General features: G+C 35.9%; 2 protein-coding genes, 2 long non-coding RNA genes and 2 other non-coding genes across 7 annotated transcripts in view; 3 read left to right on the top strand and 3 right to left on the bottom strand.

Moving 5' to 3' along the window:
- The window catches only part of LOC111481741 (myb family transcription factor PHL7-like), a 6,346-nt gene extending 3,825 nt beyond the window's left edge, over positions 1 to 2,521 (bottom strand). The window contains exons 1-2 of the mRNA XM_023127320.1: positions 2,147 to 2,521; positions 1,512 to 1,750 (exon numbers count right to left, since the gene is read on the bottom strand). Of these exons, the coding sequence (XP_022983088.1) occupies positions 1,512 to 1,719 (208 nt within the window). The 5' untranslated portion in view covers positions 1,720 to 1,750; positions 2,147 to 2,521. The remainder of the gene's footprint in view (positions 1 to 1,511; positions 1,751 to 2,146) is intronic.
- LOC111481829 lies at positions 680 to 1,289 on the top strand. Its single transcript, XR_002718108.1, has 2 exons — positions 680 to 752; positions 1,104 to 1,289. It is a non-coding gene; the product is annotated as an uncharacterized LOC111481829 (long non-coding RNA).
- A 1,333-nt stretch (positions 2,522 to 3,854) lies between the features above and the next one.
- On the top strand, positions 3,855 to 3,928 carry TRNAI-AAU. The gene has a single exon. It is a non-coding gene; the product is annotated as a tRNA-Ile (tRNA).
- A 134-nt stretch (positions 3,929 to 4,062) lies between these two features.
- LOC111481818 lies at positions 4,063 to 12,750 on the top strand. Its single transcript, XR_002718095.1, has 2 exons — positions 4,063 to 4,199; positions 12,607 to 12,750. It is a non-coding gene; the product is annotated as an uncharacterized LOC111481818 (long non-coding RNA).
- Positions 5,339 to 15,571, bottom strand: LOC111481557 (pleiotropic drug resistance protein 3-like). 2 transcript variants are annotated; one of them, XM_023127038.1, is made up of 23 exons: positions 15,206 to 15,571; positions 14,988 to 15,111; positions 14,425 to 14,510; positions 14,012 to 14,096; positions 13,499 to 13,658; positions 13,118 to 13,194; positions 12,985 to 13,038; positions 12,759 to 12,849; positions 11,957 to 12,528; positions 11,556 to 11,869; positions 11,320 to 11,480; positions 11,125 to 11,228; positions 10,811 to 10,964; positions 10,605 to 10,736; positions 10,450 to 10,523; positions 9,240 to 9,572; positions 8,873 to 9,163; positions 8,530 to 8,613; positions 8,321 to 8,454; positions 7,729 to 7,956; positions 7,429 to 7,600; positions 6,354 to 6,608; positions 5,339 to 5,775 (listed from the first exon to the last, which is right to left on the bottom strand). In XM_023127038.1, the coding sequence occupies exons 1-23, from the start codon at positions 15,559 to 15,561 to the stop codon at positions 5,509 to 5,511; spliced, it is 4,308 nt and encodes a 1,435-aa protein (XP_022982806.1). In that variant the 5' UTR covers positions 15,562 to 15,571; the 3' UTR covers positions 5,339 to 5,508. The 2 variants fall into 2 exon arrangements, with proteins under 2 accessions (XP_022982806.1, XP_022982807.1); XM_023127039.1 differs by lacking the exons at positions 14,425 to 14,510; positions 14,988 to 15,111; positions 15,206 to 15,571 and adding an exon at positions 13,851 to 13,916.
- A 1,599-nt stretch (positions 15,572 to 17,170) lies between these two features.
- On the bottom strand, positions 17,171 to 17,244 carry TRNAI-UAU. The gene has a single exon. It is a non-coding gene; the product is annotated as a tRNA-Ile (tRNA).
- Positions 17,245 to 17,805: the final 561 nt, after the last annotated feature.

The following is a 17,805-nucleotide window of genomic DNA, read 5'->3' as shown; positions in this document are numbered from 1 at the left end:
CCCCCCCCCCCCCCCCCCCCCCCAAAAAAAAATAGTTGGGGGCATATTACGTAGATACATGCAACATTTTTTTGGGGGGCACAAAAACAGAAAAAGGAAAAACACCCTTTAATTCATATAGTTTTGAGATTGTTGTGGTCATGACCTTGCTCGAACAGGATCTGTTCAACAGGTTGTACAATTGTGTCCTCAAGTTCTAAAGATTCCTTTCTGTCTGCCCACTATATTTCCCAAACGGACATTTTAAACCCTACAATAAACAGTTGCTTTGTCTTGGAGCACTTTGACTATTAGTTGACTATATATAAAGTGGACTGGGTGTATAATCTGACGTGGAAATATTAATATTGTTTATTTACGCACAGCTTATATCCCACCCTCCTTGCTCTCCTCTCTCTTTCTATATCACCCTTTTCTCACTCTAAGCAACTTCTCTTTCTTTCTATTTAATACCGCCCGCTTCTCTCTCTTTTTGGGAGTTCTCTTCTACCTCTCCTCTCTATTCAATATCACCCGTTTCTCTCTCTTGGAAACTTCTCTCCCTCTCTCATTTCTCCCCAACATCCTTTCTCTCTTATTTGCCCATTTTGATAGCTTGGAGAAAGATGAACCTACCCGTTCTCTCATGAAGTTTGGCCTTGGCAACCTTCTCAACAAGATTTCCCTCCTGCAAAGTAGGCGGCTTTGGAGACTTGCTATAAAAGATGCCCTTTTGGAGAAGTGCGGTGGCTGCTAAATGTGGAATCCTCAAGGTGAGGGTAGTTATTGATCCTCTGAAATACCACCAGGGGATTGTGAGGGACATTCTCAAACTAAATTATTTCTTGGCTTCAAGAGTCACATCATTTAGGAATAGTTGCAATACCAAATTTTAGGAAGACCAGTTGAAGGGTAATGGTTCTCTCTCAAATATTTTCCCTTGACTTTATACTTTGTCCAAAATCGAGAAAACAACCATGTCTAAAACTCCTCAAATACTAATAATACTTAATAATAACTGACCTATGAGAATGCTTTTCAACCCCCTGGGGATCTAAGTAATATGAGAATGTAAGAATTCAATCCTTTGTTTTTCTAATTCATGATTTTTTTGGCTCTTACAGACCCAAAAGTATAGGTATATACGAGTGTGCTGACCCGTTAGCACACATCATGAGTACATCATGGGTACATCACCCAAAAGTATAGGCATATACGAGGGCGACATAGGACCAAAGAACCACATTTAATATTCAAGACTATATGTACATCAACTCCACCTTATAGACACTTTTGTTGAGATAATCAAACTTATGGCATGATCTTTAACCCTTCCATACTTTTCTATTACACTACTTCATTTGAAACCCCATGAACTCGTTAAAAAATATATATATATATAACCACATTTAACCAACCTAATACTGGGAAGAAATCGATGCATGGCTTCATAAAAAATTTCCCCTGTTCTAATCCTGAAAATTAATATGAAAGCAAATGCATAATAACATTACTTTAAAGAAAATACCCACTATCTGGTCCACCGAGCTGTGTGATGGCGTCGACAAATCGATCATGAAGATCTGATGTCCATCGCAAGCGTTGTTTTCCACCTCCTCCAGGTGGCATTGAACTTTTGGCTGAAGATCCACCAAGAACCGCAACACTCGCACCTTGTTCAGCACCTTGAGATTTGTGTGGCACTAAGCTCGCAGTTGAAAATTTCTTAGCATGATACATGATGAGGATAGATACAGCTTGGAGAACCTTTCTGCGAAAAATTACATTATATTTCAGCAACTTCATAGAAAAAAAAAAACAAGATGGGATTTTAACAAGGCAGCTGATCAACACTCCAACAACTAATCCAGTAGAACCCATCTCTAAAATTCAGCACAAATTTATTATTCTGTGTATGTTAAGATATAACACGTAATTGATTTTAAGTCACAAATAACGCTCCAAATCATATAGCAACAAAAATTGGGAATATATGATCCATGCACTTAAAAAACCGTTTTCCAGCTTCCATGGAATAACATATCATTGAAGTAAACAATACTACGTAAGTAAAAAATACAAGTTCCAGATAATCCGAGCATAATTAAGAATCAAAAATTAAAGCCAGCTACAAAAGAACCTACAAAGTTAAATAACTAGGCTTCACCTGGAAGGCACTCAGAAGGCCGATGACGGTGGGTGAATTAGCTTCAGAGTCGTCATCTCGGAAATCAACAAAATCTCCAAAATTTAGAGGGAAGAGAAACGAAGTTGATAGTGAATTTCAGAGGTCGATGAAGTGATCAAATGGTTGGAGTAGAAGTGTGGGGCGGCGGCGACGGTGATGGTGGTGGGACACGGCGGCGGATATGCAGTCTCCGATGGATCAAAATGGAATTGGAATTTGTCTGTTCTAGGGTTTCAGAAAGGAAGAGAAGAGCGTATGAAAATTCTGATTTCGGCAAGATGGTTCGTCAGAACCAGACGAACGTTTTTCTCTCTCTTCTTCTTTCTTGTTTTTGTTTGTTTTTTATTTTTTATTTATTTAATTAAATACGAAAACAATAAATAAATAAGAGACGGAGTTTTAGTTGTGCAGCGGATAGATCGCGTGCAGAGGACGGCGACATTTATATGATCTTTCGGGTCACCACGTCGGCCCACCACGTTACCCGACCCGACTACATAAATGTCCTCTCTCTCCCCCAAATTACAAATTTAGCTTCTAAATTTTTAACTAATTAAATAAAAATCTTATTACGTTGCACAGACATTATTAAATCTTAGTTTGTGTTTACGGTCGAGATATCCCGCCTCTCCAAATCGGACTGTCGGACTTAAAGGTGCGAAAGCATGGGGAGCGAACGAGATTAGATACCCTGGTAGTCCATGCCGTAAACGATGAGCGTTCGTCCTTGGTTTACGTGGATCAGAGACCTAGCTAACGCGTGAAACACTCTGCCCGAGGAGTACGGTCGCAAGACCGAAACTCAAAGGAATTGATGGGGGCTCCTCTCATCAGGCTTTTATCGGAGAATCTCCACTTACTATTTCTCTTAATATCCTCTCTTCGTCACACACTGAAGGTTTGATTCAATTCAACTCTAGCCACTAGATTCACTATAAATAGTTTGTTTGGCTGTTGAATAAACTTCAAGTTTGGACATAACTCAACTATAATAGTCACTCGATTCACTATAATAGTTTATTTAAATGCTCGACAAACCTCAAGTTAAGACTCAGCTAGACTCAGTATAGTAGTTTATTCTACTGCTTCTCGACGTATTTAGTTTAACTTCTTGTAAAATTTTATTCACAAAAATTTAAAACTCAAAGTTTTATTTATTTATTTTTTTAATTTTTAATGGTTTAATTTAAATTAAGAGTATGAATTATATTTTTTAAAACATTTTTAGAAATTAAATGGTATTTTTTAAAACCTCTTCAAAAGTAAGGATATTATTGAAGCTTTTATACAACATAAATTTAATTATTTTAATACTTTAAATTATGTGAGATATATTTATTCTTAAATATAAAATTAAAATATTTCGAACGATTCTCATTGATGTATAGATTAAGTTGACATAGCTAAGCTATTGGTTATATTAAAGTTAGTCGAGAAATTTATCTAAAAAATAAAATAAAACAAATATTATGGTTTAAAAATCATTATTTTTGGTTTAGAAATTTAACTTAGAAATTGAAAATGTAAGATAAATATCAAATTTCCATCTTGATCTTCAAAATTATAAATTGTTTATTGATTATTCAAAAACCATCCGTTTCTATCGTTTAATTGAAAATATGGTCGAAATAATTTAAAATTTTATTATTTAAAGAAATATTAATTAATTTAACTATCCTTTCAGTAAGGCCTATTAGCTCAGTTGGTTAGAGCGTCGTGCTAATAACGCGAAGGTCGCAGGTTCGAAACCTGCATGGGCCATTTTGATTTTGCTTTATTTTATTTATTCAAAGAAAAAAGATGTGCATATTAAGATGAATAACATAAGCTCGCACATTTGAGAGCATGGCCTAGGTTCGAAACCTGCATGGGCCATTATCTTTCTTCTATTTATTTTATTTTTTTCCGATTCTCGGAGATTCTTTCTCTTACATTTTTATTCCTTCTTTAGCCTCCTCCTATCAAGATTCGACGCACCATTGATATCACCAGGGAGGTTGATGAGACTGTTTGCAAACCTAATGACGAAGAGGTGCTTCTTCCTCCTCATCTTCTTCTTCAACTTAATCTTTATTATACGAAATTTTTGTAGCTTTTGTTTAAGTATATCTATGTTTTTACTTTATAGTTCTTTTCATCTACAGTTCGTACTTGTAATGTTTCCAGTTTCGATTCTCTGCAACTATTTTCTGGAAATGATGCTGATGAATTTAGCTCCATCTTAGAGCGAATCACTTCGTCAAAAGTTCTAATTACAACTTCTCGTTTTGATTCTTCCGTAGGATTCTTCATATTACTAGTTTATGGAAACTGACCTACCATTCACATTTGTTTAGACTTGATACCTTATGTAGTTATACTTAGATCTGCTGCATGTATGTGACTTACTGTTAGCAGATTGGACCTGCTTGTTACTTTCAGTGATACCTAATTTACATTACTACAACAGAGGATCTAACGATTTGATTCGAACGGCCTACTAGCAGATATTGTCTTCTTTCAGCTTTCTTTTCGGCCTTCCCCTCAAGGTTTCTAAAACGCGTCTGCTAGGAAGAGGTTTTTACACCCTTATAAAGAATATTTTTGTTCCCCTCTCCAACCGATGTGGGATCTCACAATCCACCTCCTTTGGGACTCAGCATCCTCGCTGACACATCGCTTGGAATCTGGCTCTGATACCATTTGTAACGGCCCAAACCCACCGCTACTAGATATTGTCCTCATTGGGATTTCCCTTTTTGGTTGTGTCTGATAGGGAGAGGTTTCCACACCCTTATAAAGAATGTTTCATTCCCTTCTCCAACCAATGTGAGATCTCACAATCCACCCCCTTCGAGGTCTAATGTCATCGATGATACTCCACCCCCTTAGGGGCTCAGTGTCCTCGTTGGTGCACCATCCAGTGTCCACTCCCTTCGTGGCTTAGTGTCCTCGCTGGCACTCCACTCGGTGTCTGGCTCTGATTCGATTTGTAACGGCTCAAACCCACCGCTAGCAGATATTGTTCTCTTTGGGTTTTCCCTTTTGGGTTAAAGCTCAAGGTTTTAAAAACGTGTTTGCTAGGGAGAGATTTCCCCACTCTTATAAAGATGTTTCATTCCTCACTTAGAGACAAAAATCTTGTTGCTGCAGGATGTTACTCTAATTTAGAGACTAAAACCTTTATGGGTGGGGATAATAACCGAATAATACTCGTATTACTCACTTTGATTATGTTCGTTCCTTTCATCTCGAAGTAGGTTCAGATTGTCCCGTGCATTATAGGGACTAAATTTGTAATTTAACCCTAAAACTCTAAATTTATTATCTACAAAGGAAAGCAAGGAAGAAATTGGTTTTGCTTACCTTCTCTGGAAGTTCAAATTTCCAATACAAAATCCAAAAAGAAAAGCAAAAAGAAGAGGGAAGAGAATGAGAATGAATCCCACAAGGGGAAGTTGACTGTGGTGAAAGCCAAAGTAATCTCTTAAGAAAGCTGATACTGTTGTCTTTTCTTGAAACCCCATCAGTGTCTTGTCTATATCTCCATATTGTGATGTTAGTAAGCTATTCAAAGTCCATGATGTTGGTGTCATGTAATACAACCATGTCCACCACTTTGGGATTTGCTGCATAAAAACAGAGAAACTTTTATTTACTGAAAAACCGAGCTCAAAAACCCGAGCTTTCATGGAGATGATAGAAAAGAGAGCAAAAATATAAAAGGAAGCTCAAGCGCACTACTAGTAGGTATTGTCCTCTTTGGGCTTTCTCTTTCGGGCTTCCCCTCAAGGTTTTTAAAACGCGTCTCCTAGGGAGAGGTTTCTACACCTTTATAAAGAATGTTTCGTTCCTCTCTCCAATCGATGTGGGATCTCACAATCCATCCCCTTCGGGGCCCAACATCCTCTCTAGTACTCCTCCTCTCCAATCGATGTGAGATCTCACATGTTATCTCTATGAATAACCTTACTAATCATTTCATTTTGGTCGTTACTTCTTCAAACTTTTCCTTTTTGATCATCATGTCCAACCCGCTAAGATGCTTGTTGGACCATATCGAACACTTATTAGCATAGTGGATCTGTTTTACATTAGTTGTGAGACACGTATCAAGCACTTGTTAAGTATGCTAAACAGACACATGATATAGTCTTTGTCATGTCCGAGGCAAAATAAAGAGCATCAAGGAGGAGCCATGGCTTACCGGATGGGGAATAAGAAAACCAGAAAAGAGATTGAACATAGTGTAGAAGGCAGACGACAAGATGTTAGCAATTTGAAAGTTTGGTGTGATGGAGACAAGCAGCATCCCAAGATAGTTGAAGTAGAGAAGTGCACATAATATCGAGTAGAAACACCAAAACACTTTGGATGCTGAGCCATAGAATCCAATCATGGGGTAAGTGATGATTACATACGTAGCTGCTTGTACTAACAAGTAAGGAACCTCCACAAGCACCTGCAAAGTTAGACAAAGTTTTGAAATTTGACAACTTTTTAGAGAACTTCACAATATATAGAGCTTCAAAATCTCAGTGAACTGGCTTATGTGTTCATATATTAGCTACAAACATAGACAAAAAGTTAAGAAAAATAGAATTTTAGTGGTTTTGAGTTGTGGGGCAAGCCACTTTCTTTGCTCGTGGAATATTCATGTGAGATCCCACATCGGTTGAGGTGGAGAACAAATCATTCTTTATAAGGGTCTGGAAACCTACCTCTAGCAGGCGCGTTTTAAAAAACTTTAGAGGAAGCCCGAAAGGGAAAACCCAAAAAGACAATATATGCCTGCAGCGGGCTTGAGCTTTTACAAATGGTATCAGAGTCAAACATCGGGCGATGTGCCAACGAGGAGGCTGAGCACTAAAGGAGGGTGGACATGAGGCGGTGTGCCAGCAAGGACGCTGGGCCCCAAAGGGGGTGGACTTGGGGATCCCACATCGATTGGAGAAGGGAACGAGTGTAAGCGAGGACGCTGGCCCTGAAGGGGGGTGGATTGTGAAATTCCACATCGGTTGGGGAGGAGAACGAAACATTCTTTATAAGGGTGTGGAAACATCTCTAGCAGGCGCGTTTTAAAAACCTTGAGGGGAAACTCGAAAGGAAAAGCCCAAAGAGGACAATATCTGCAAACGGTGGGTTTGAGCTGTTACAATTTAGGCCCTGTTCGATAATGGTTTTGGTCTCGTTTAAAGATAGAAGGGAATAAACTTATAATTTAAGCTAAAAGCTAGATCATTAGGATCAAAAGGGTTGAACAAGTTAAAATGAAAATGTACCTGCGCAAGTGAATAAGCCCATGAAGAATACATCCCAGCAAACCTTTCTCTGTACATCACAGTTCTCTCCATTGATACATAAGGAAGGACTGATGAGCAATTGTCAATTCCAAGGAAGATTACAGCAGTGTACATCGAACCGAAAATATTGAACAAGTTCTGCTGGTTTTCTCTTCAAACACAGACATAAACACAACACAAAGTTTGCTCATTCTTATCAGTATCCTAACACTTTGACAACTGAAATGGATTGGAAAATGGCACCAAAAGCTTTCACATTCAATGCATAAAAATACTCACAGCTCTTTCCCTTGCTTCCAGAATAGTGCCCCAAACATCAAAGACGATGCAAGTGTATGCATCAAACGGATTAAGTTATATGAAGGACTTCTCCAATATGACAAGTTTTGTTTCCAAAGACAAGCCTTCAACTGTCCGACGAAACCTTGCGAAAAGACCTTCGAAAAACGCAAATCGCTCGAACCAGGAGGCGGACTGCTCAACTGATCCACAAGCTCTTTGTTAGTCCTGCAAAACATATCATAGAAAAGTATGTTTGTGAGATCCCACATCGGTTGGGGAGGAGAACGAAACACCCTTTATAAGGATGTGAAAACCTCTCCCTAGCAGACGCGTTTTAAAGAGGACAATATTTGCTAGTGGTGGGCTTGGGCCGCTATAATGTTTTATGTCCTTCACTCTTCTTTTCAATAGATAATAAAATAGTTACGTCATCGATATCGTGACGTGCGAACAATAGATTCCAACTAAACTTCAAAAGTTTCGACAAAGTTTTCCCTGAAACTTGCACTTCCAAAACATTTAATTCAAACTCGCTCACTATTTGGAGTCGAAATTGAAACAAAAAACAAAGTTATAGAGCGTTACTCACTCATAGAGAGTCGAGTTCTTGTATACTTGAGAAAAATCTATACCGAGTTCAGATTCTGCTGAGGGAGAGGTAACCTCTAGCATCCATGTTGCAGGATTGTAGTTTTCTCTGATCTTTGAAACCCCAGGAACATGCTGTGTGTGTAATAGAAACAATGAAAAGGGAATATATGGTCACAAGCAGCATTGCTAGTAGCACAGCAAGCTTACCTCAAAGTATTCTATAAGCCTTCTTGAACGTTGTCCGAGTGGTCCACAGTAGATCATGTGACCACCAGTTTTCAAAAGAATCATCTGCACAGAAAGGTGTGAAGCTGTTGAGAATTGTTGGGAGAGAGTCTCACATTGGCTAATTTAGGAATGATTATGAGTTTATAAGTAAGAAATACATCTCCATTGGTATGAGGCCTTTTGGAGAAGCCCAAGACAAAGGTACGAGAGCTTATGCTCAAAGTGGACAATATCAGCCATTGTGAAGAGTTGTGATTCATAGCAGAAGCTGCCTTAAAAAATGGATAGTTCTATAAAGAAAAAACATTTGAAAGATTTTTACCTCATCAAACGATTCAAAGATGTCAATACTCGGCTGGTGGATGGTACAAACTATTGTTCTTCCAGTATCAACCACATTCTTGACCGCTCGCATGACAATGGCAGCTGCTCTTGCGTCCAAACCAGTGGTAGGCTCATCCATGAAGATGATAGAGGGATTGGAAACAAGCTCCACAGCTATGGTTAAGCGTTTACGCTGCTCGGTCGATAAACCACTAACACCCGGTCTGCCAACCAACATGTCTTTTATGTCATCAAGTTCAATGGTCTCAAGGACTTCATTCACAAATTGCTGTGAAACAAGAAACTAATATCAACATTAGATATTACATGTAAGTTTTAGCTAAAGAGGGGGAACTATACGATACCGCTTTTGTTTCCGAGTCGATATCAGATGCTAAACGGAGCGAAGCAGAGAAGATAAGTGATTCTTCCACTGTTATTTGAGGAGAATGTATATCAGTTTGCTCACAGTAACCAGATATCCGAGCAAATGTCTTTTGAACTTTAGGAAAGCCACCAATTTTGATATCTCCTTCTATGTATCCGTATGTTTTTCTTCCTGCAAGAACATCAAGCAGAGTTGTCTTCCCAGCTCCACTTACACCCATCAATGCCGTGAGGACACCAGGCCTTAAAGCCCCTGTTAGATCTGAAAGGAGTTGGAGTTTCTTCTGGGTGAAACCCCGTTCTCTCATTTCCTTGAATCAAAAAAAAAAAAAAAAAGTTAGTACTTCAACCATGAATACGGAGTGAGTGGAGAAGGGGAGAGAGCAAGGAGAGATTTCTATTCTTTAGCTAATAGGGCCGGGGACGGGCACGAGGATTATATGACGGCCCAAGCCTACCACTAGCAGGTATTGTCCTCTTTAGGTTTTTCCCTTCGGGCTTCCTCTCAAGGTTTTTAAAACGTGTCTGCTAGGGAGAAGTTTCCACACCCTTATAAAGAATGTTTCGTTCTCCTCCTCAACCAACGTGGGATCTCACAATCCACCCCTTTTTGGGGGCTAGCGTCTTCACTGACACTTGTTCCCTTTTCCAATCGATGTGGACTCCTCAATCCACCCCCTTTCAGGCCTAGCTCCTTGTTGGCACACCGCCTTGTGTACACCCCCCTTTGGAGCTTAGCCTCCTCGCTGGCACATCGCCCAATGTCTGGCTTTGATACCATTTGTAACGGCCCAAGCCCACCACTAGCAGATATCGTCCTCTTTAGAATTTCCCTTTTAGGCTTCCCTTCAAGATTTTTAAAACATGTCTACTAGGGAGAGGTTTCCACACCCTTATAAAGTATGTTTTGTTCTTCTCCCCAACTGATATGGGATCTCACAATATTATATCCCCATTGTCGTCCCCGTCCTCACCTCTGCCCAAGTTCCAATCCCGCTTCACGAAACTAAGTGAAAATTTTCTCAAGGATAGAGATTGAAACAGGAGGTGGGATGGGGACGAGAAAAGCTTCTCCATCCCTATCCCTACCCTGTGAACATCTCTATCTAAAACCAACATCACAATTTTAAAAGGCCGAAAACAATCTCACAGACAAGCTAATTTGGTTAAGAGTTTGAAGAGTACTACCAATGGCATGTCCACATGATACTGCAAATCTCGAAACACTACTGTTAAAGGTGTGAAAGGCAAAGCTATTCTTCCTGTTATTTGAAGCAACCAGATCATGAAAAACATATCAAAACACAAGAACATCAATAAACCCAATCACAATGATAAGTGACCTTTTCTGGATTCTATGTTGGTCTTAGGAGAAGATGCTTTTTCCACAGAACTAGCACTGCCATTGCCTTCTTCACTGCTCTTTGTTTGCAAGAGCTTTTCGTGTGAGATAATCGCACGAGACGACCCGGGAGCTAAATGAAGAATAGACTTGTTAATCAAAGACTTATTCACAAAAATTTAGAGACCAAACTTGTAATAGACTTACGCTCGAGGAAAGTTAGGGCCAAGACAAATCCGGTATTGAAAATGAGTGTAAACCCGAACAAGGCTGCAAGTGAAATCCAATACAAGTATTGATGATAATTGAGTCCTCGACTTCGAAGCACTTCATAACCTATTGTAGTGTTTGTAGCTTGTACCTACAAAAGTTGGAGCACAAAACAATCATACTTAAGGACTCGAATCTCTGACCTCATGGTAAAAAATACACATCTCGATCAGTCAAGCTAGGCTCTAAGTTGTCGATCGATTCGTATCTTACGTAACCATAGAAATGAGTGTCGAACACAAGTTTTATACCTTTTGCCACCTCGGAGCAAGAAACTCATTGACAGAAAGGCCAATTTCTCCGTAACTAATAGGCGAAACCCAAAAAGCCCATCCCAACCAAGCAGGCATGGAGGCTGCAAAACTCGAACACCGTCATTTTCTTCCCAATTAATATTGATAATTCACTCGCTCGGTCTTTTAAATGAGAGTGATTGAAAAACTTACAATGCGAGATGATGAAGCCACCAAACAACAAGACTAACAATATTGCAAAACTCCCTACTGTCATGGAAGCTACTTGGGTTTGGAAGATTGAGGCTATTAGCCGATACATAGATAATGATGTTAAGTGCACCGCAAACAGAAGAACAGCTTGTTTAAGGAACCTATCAAACAAAACATTCACAGCGTATAAACACTAAAACAAAGCTAAAACTTAAAGTTTTTGGATCAAAACTGACCTACTGAGCTGCGGAGTGAAGCCAATAACATAATAAGTAAGACATGTCCATACTAATGATTCCACAAGTGAAAGAGGGATCTTCAAAATGGCTGTGGGAATTGCGTAGGCCCATGCTTGATAGAAGTAGAATTGTTTTTGTTTATAGAAAACTTCCAATCTTTGAATGGTCATAGCCAACTCTGGAACCCCATCAACAAGTAGTAAAATAAGTGCATAAAACAAGGCTCCCATGTAGTAGTTAGCATGCTCGAGATCGACTTCCATTCGTGTTCGAAGAAACACCGTCATTGTGACCAAACCAATGATAAAAAGCTGCTCGAGTCAAATAGATAGACACAAATTTCAAAGCTTAGTGATTACGTTCATCGTTCAACCAATATTAAGTTAGAACACACTAACCTGAGCCGTTTTGAAGACGTAAACAAATGAATTTCGTCTCATGAGGAGGAGTTCCCTTGATGCACAAGCTTTAAACACTTGCCATTTAGAAACACTGTCAGTATCCAACATGGAGACATCATCATCATCATCCAAATGGCTTTTTGAGACATCCTCCTCATCGAGCTTCCTCGATGACTCGAACTTTGTACAAAATGCATCGACCGAGATATATGCGTAAGGAATGTCGTTACAGTACCAAAACTGTGGCTGATCGTTTCTGGAAATGACCTCTTGAAGAAAATCTGCTATCCCTTTTCTCTCAGGGCACTTGAAACCACAATCCTCAAAGAATTCAAGAACTCGATCACGAGGACCGTGATATATGATCTTCTTTTGAGCCATCAAGATTATGTCGTCGAAGAGATCGAAGGTTTCGGGAGCTGGCTGAAGAAGGGAGACAAGTATTGTAGCATCTGTAAAATGAGCTAGATTTTGCAGACAAGAAACGATTTGAAATGCTGTGGAACTGTCCAATCCATTTGTTATTTCATCCATGAACAAAGCTCTGTGTGGACCAACCATCATTTCTCCTGCATGTTTTTTTTTTTTTTTTTTAAATTTTATTTCAATCCAATCAACTTCTAAAACGTGTTCTGTTTTCATTTCAGGTCACCACCATATATCTCGGTCATAATTTTCGTTCATGTCACAATTCCGTTGAACGTTCTATCAAATTTCTACACTCCGAAAGTAGTTTTGAAATATTATTGCTGGTTTTTGAAAGAACTCAAGTATTTCGAAAGCTAATTATCAACATTACCCGTCGTTAATCTCTTCTTTTGGCCACCTGAAATGCCTCTTCTCATAGCATCCCCTATCAGTGTTTCAGCACAAATATCAAGCCCAAGAATCTGCAACATCGATGGATAAATTTGGGTAACATTGGGTAAAATTAACATTTTTTTTTACCATTTACTCGAGTTTAATGTTTAAATTCAATTAAAAAAAAACATTAAAAAATTGAAATTGGATAAAAGAGAACAGACCTTCAGTATGTAATCTGTTTGAAGACTTTGTCTTAGTCCTTCAACAGAAGTGGCCTATTTAATTTTAATACATAAAATTAAAAAAATAAATAAAATAAAATAAAATAAAATAAAAATAAAAATAAAAATTTACCTTCATGTAAATATCAACATCAGGATCTGGAATAATTCCTTGTTCCTTCTCCCTTTTACAAACCTCCTCCATCATATCTTCACAGTAAAAAACCAAACAATCCCACACAAAATGGGTTTTTACTGATATTTTTAAAATTTTATAATCAAGCATATAACATGTTTAATTTAATTGATTTTTTTATTTATTTATTGAACGCTAAATAAAGATAACTTATTCACGAAAAATCCGAATCCCATGAAATAATTTAATGGGAAATTTCATGAGTTCGAGAATGAAATGTGGAGCGAAAATGGAGACTAAGAAGTTATTTAGTAATGAGACTAAATTTATAAGTTAACAAAGTTTCGATTATACATTAAAAAAAATTGGTAAACCCACCTGCTCGACTTCCGACCCCTTGACACCGTGCTGAAAAATCAAGGGTTTCCCTCACCGTCATCTCGGGAATGTGTAGGTCATATTGGCTTATATATGCACTTATTTTTTGGGGGACAAATTCCTCAAGTTTGTGCCCATTGTAACAAATTTCTCCTGTCATCTTTTTCCGTGAAAATAAGATTAGTAAAGAAATAGATACCATTGCAATCACAATGGCATACTCTTAAACTTTCAGTTATATCGCTAACGCTTTTAATTCTTTGATTAAACTCTTAAACTCTTAAATTAAAAAAAAAAACATGTTAACTACCGACGAACTATACAATTATTACTATCAAACATTTAAAATTACCATTTTGATCGGTCCGGGTTGGTTGAGCACATGCATGACAAAACCGACCGAAGAAGGCTAAGTCCTCTACCTCGATGATTCATAGGCGACCGAAGATTTTAATTGTAACAATGTCATGAAATTAAAAGCTGAATTAAAGTTTTGCATTAAAAAAAAAATACCTTGAGAGATTTGTGAAGATTTCCAGACAGAGCTTTTAGTAGTGTGGTCTTACCGCATCCTGGGGGCCCAAGCAGCAGAGTTAACCTGAATCAAACTCATTCCTTTTACCCATAAATAAACATATTTTTATATATTAAATTGTGTTCAACCAAATAAATTCAAATTTATTATTAATTTTAAAATATACATATATACATTTGTATTATTTATTCTTTCTTTTAAATAATTTTTAGTTAATTGAAACATAATTTTCTAAACTATGAGTCCCAAATTTTAATTAATAAAAATATATATATATATTTTTACTTATTTTTATGATTATATCCATTAGTCTCAAAATTAAAATAAACAAATGAGGTGAATATTTAAAAAGCTCTAAAAAGAAAAAAGAAAAAAAAGAAAAAAGAAATACCTTCCAGCCTTTATGACACCACTAACCTCCTCAATTATATTAATTTTAGCTCCATGGGATTTTCCACCACAAAAATTAATAATACCCTAACAAAATAAAACACAAAATTAAAATAAAAAAATCAAGAAATTCTAGAACAATATTTTAAATCATCAAATAATCATTTCACATTTTGTTAGAGGAATTAAAAAAATATTTAAATTCTCATTTATACTTACTTAATTAATTTAATTTAATTAATTCCCAGATATTAATTTTTTTTTCTATTTATCCACAAAAAAAAACCCTCCATTTATTACGTCATACAATATTCGGACGAAATTTTAAAAGAATAAGATTCTGTTAAAAGAAATAAAATAAAATAAAATAAAATAAAATAAAATAAAGAATCTCATTCCAATTCTTATTAATCATGTAAACTAAATAAAATAGTTTTTAAAATTTAATTACAAGAAAATAATAAAATTAAAATTAAAATATAGCAATTATTTATGTTTTTTTAATTCAAATTTCTCTATATTTTTTCCATTAAATAATAAAATAAAATAAAATAAAATGCTTACAAAAAGATTGGTTTGAAGCGAATTCCAAAGCGTGGGAAGAGCTTTGCCTCGAACAATCTCACACTTAGCTTCAATATTCACATTTTTGTATTCCACTTCTACCCTTGGGAATTTCTCACCAACCCTTCAATTAAATTTTAATTTAATTTAATTTAATTTTGTAAAATATATTTAATAAAATGAAAATTTAAAAAAAAAAAGAAAAAAAAAAGGCTTACTTGTGGATTCTCTCCTTGACTTTTCTCAAAAGCTTGTGATTATCATTCTCAATGTGTTTGATGAGGTTTTGAATGAAGAGATGGCGCTCTTCATCTCCAAGCTTTGTAACATCGACCACGACTCTTCTCTCCGCTTCTCCCCGAGCATCGTCGAACAACGACGATCTCAGTCGTTCGAACGTTGGCAATCTCTCGATCGACGTCCAAAGAGAAACATCTTTAATATCACCGTCATCGTCGTCGTCCTCCACTGCCACCGAGCGCCTCCCGAAACTCGAACTAAAGCTTCTTCTTCTTCCTATTTCCCCCACCTCAATCATTCTCCCTCCTTCCTTCTCCTTTGTTTTTGGGTTCATTCTAGATAGAGAGAAACTCAAATAATGCAATATTTTTCACTGAATTATATATTTATATATATAACTCAACATGTAATATTATAGTAAAAAGGGCATGTTAGAACATGTGGCTTTTAGCTTAATTTAAAGCGTAATATATATTTTAATCCATAGCCGTTAGAATCTCGGTTTCCGTATCAACAAATTCGAGGGTTCAACTTTCGATGTTAAAATTAATAGATAGTTATAAAGGTGTGACCAAACCCATAATTTCGAGTTGATTGAATTGGTGTTCCGAGTAACTCGAATAGAGCTCACAACCCAATCCGACCCAACCTTTTATTTTCGATTTGAGTTGAGTTGTCAGATTATTGAAACAGTACGATATTCTAACTTTTAATAATAATTAATCTACTTGTAAGTTAAAAAATTGATTAAAGTCTTTAAATATTTACTTTTAGTTAAGAAATATTTAAATTTTAATGTATACTTCTTAATTAGCATTAATTGACGTATGACAGCATGACTTTTGAAGTATATAGGTAGATAATTAATTTATATTATTAATTACATCTCAACCATTAAAATTGTAATTTATTATATTTATAACAAAGGTCTCATTTGGATTCCTCAATAAAATAATATCTAAATCCACGTTTAAGAAATAAAAAATAAAATAAAATAATGAAGGGTCAAGATATGATCAAATCAAATCATTATGTCAGATCCATTATTATTATATACTTAAAAATCAAATAAGCATAATTATTTTATTTTAAAAGTTATATATTCAAAGTTTAGATAAAAAAATATTTTATTATTTTGTCATTAACTATTTAATAGATAATGTGATTAAAAATATGACTATAATGGGAATATTATTTAAATTTTAGAGATTAAAACGGTTACTTTTAAAGTCTTAAATATTAAAATTGGAAATAATTAGAGGAAAAGTCAAAGTTACAGTTTTATTTATTTTTTAAATTAAAAAAAATAAGAATAAAAGTCAACTTTGAATGCATTTGTTTTTTTAAAAATAATTAAGAGTTTTATTTGGTGTTACGCACCCTATCAAATGTGTCAATAGGATGGCGTGGAATTTGATCATTCTCATCGATTTTACATATAAGACATGCCCAATTTTTCAGAAATAAATTTAATGTAATTTTCTTCCAATTTTACCCCTGAAATTGGTGCATCCTTTGGATAAAATAATTTTGCAATTAATTTCATATCAATACTTTTACCATTTATTTTTATTTTTATTTTTATTAAAGAAATATTATGACGAAAAAATTAAATGAGAAGAATAAATGGCATGAAGCATGATGATGAATTTTAGAGGTCAATAACTTATAAAATCATTACTGAGTTATTTTAATTAGCCTATTATATTAATATAAAATTAAAAAATAATTTTTTTTTTGAATATATACTCTATACATTTTTTTTAAATTGAAATGCTTTTAATTTAATAAATGTAATAAATTCAATATGTTAATTTAAATGAGTTAAATATTATTGATTGACTGATTTAATTTATTTGTAAGAGGTTAATGTGATTTATTAGTTCAATTTATTAAAAAAAAAAAAAAGACAAAATGATTGTGGGCCTGTCATGGTAAGTAAATGGTCCCGGCGGGGCTCGAACCCGCGACCTTCGGCTCATAAGACCAACGCTCTAACCAACTGAGCTACGGGACCGTTTGTTGATATTTGATTATAATTAAATTATAATTATTTAATTTCTACATGTTTTTGATAATTAATATGTACTTTTTAAAATGAATCGTTTTTATGATACTAAGATTTTATTTTTCTATAAATGTACGAAGAAAATAATTGTGAACATAGATAGCAGCCCAGTGCATTATTACTTGTATTATGCACATCTGCTTCGTTTACTCTTCAGTCGATGTAGGATCTCACAATCCACTTCATTTTGAGACATAGCATTTTAGCTGGCACACCGCCCGGTGTCTGGGTCTGATACTATTTGTAACAGCTCTAACTCACCATTAGTAGATATAATCTCATTCCACATGTTACGTATGGGAGAGGTTTTAAAATGTGTTTGTTAGGGAGAGGTTTCCACACACTTAAAAGAAATCATTTGTTTCCCTCTCCAACGAATGTGAGATCTCACAATTCACTTCTTTTGGAACCCAACGTCTAAGCTCACCGCTAGTAGATATTGTCCGTTTCGGCCCATTACATATCGCCGTCAACCCCACGATTCTAAAACGGGTATAGAAAGAGGTTTAG

The sequence above is a fragment of the Cucurbita maxima genome, unplaced genomic scaffold, assembly GCF_002738345.1.
Source record: "Cucurbita maxima cultivar Rimu unplaced genomic scaffold, Cmax_1.0 Cma_Scf00007, whole genome shotgun sequence".
In the NCBI taxonomy this organism is placed as follows: domain Eukaryota; kingdom Viridiplantae; phylum Streptophyta; class Magnoliopsida; order Cucurbitales; family Cucurbitaceae; genus Cucurbita; species Cucurbita maxima.
Note: the sequence above shows the minus strand (reverse complement) of the source record. Positions and strands in the feature narration are given on the sequence as shown.

Coding starts and splice junctions, on each gene's coding strand:
- LOC111481557 (XM_023127038.1), bottom strand. CDS start 15,561: ATGAACCCAAAAACAAAGGAGAAGGAAGGAGGGAGAATGATTGAGGTG. Junction 9,164..9,239: donor TCGACTCGGAAACAAAAGCG/GTATCGTATAGT, acceptor CTTGTTTCACAG/CAATTTGTGAATGAAGTCCT. Junction 7,601..7,728: donor TGGAAGCAAGGGAAAGAGCT/GTGAGTATTTTT, acceptor CTGTGTTTGAAG/AGAAAACCAGCAGAACTTGT.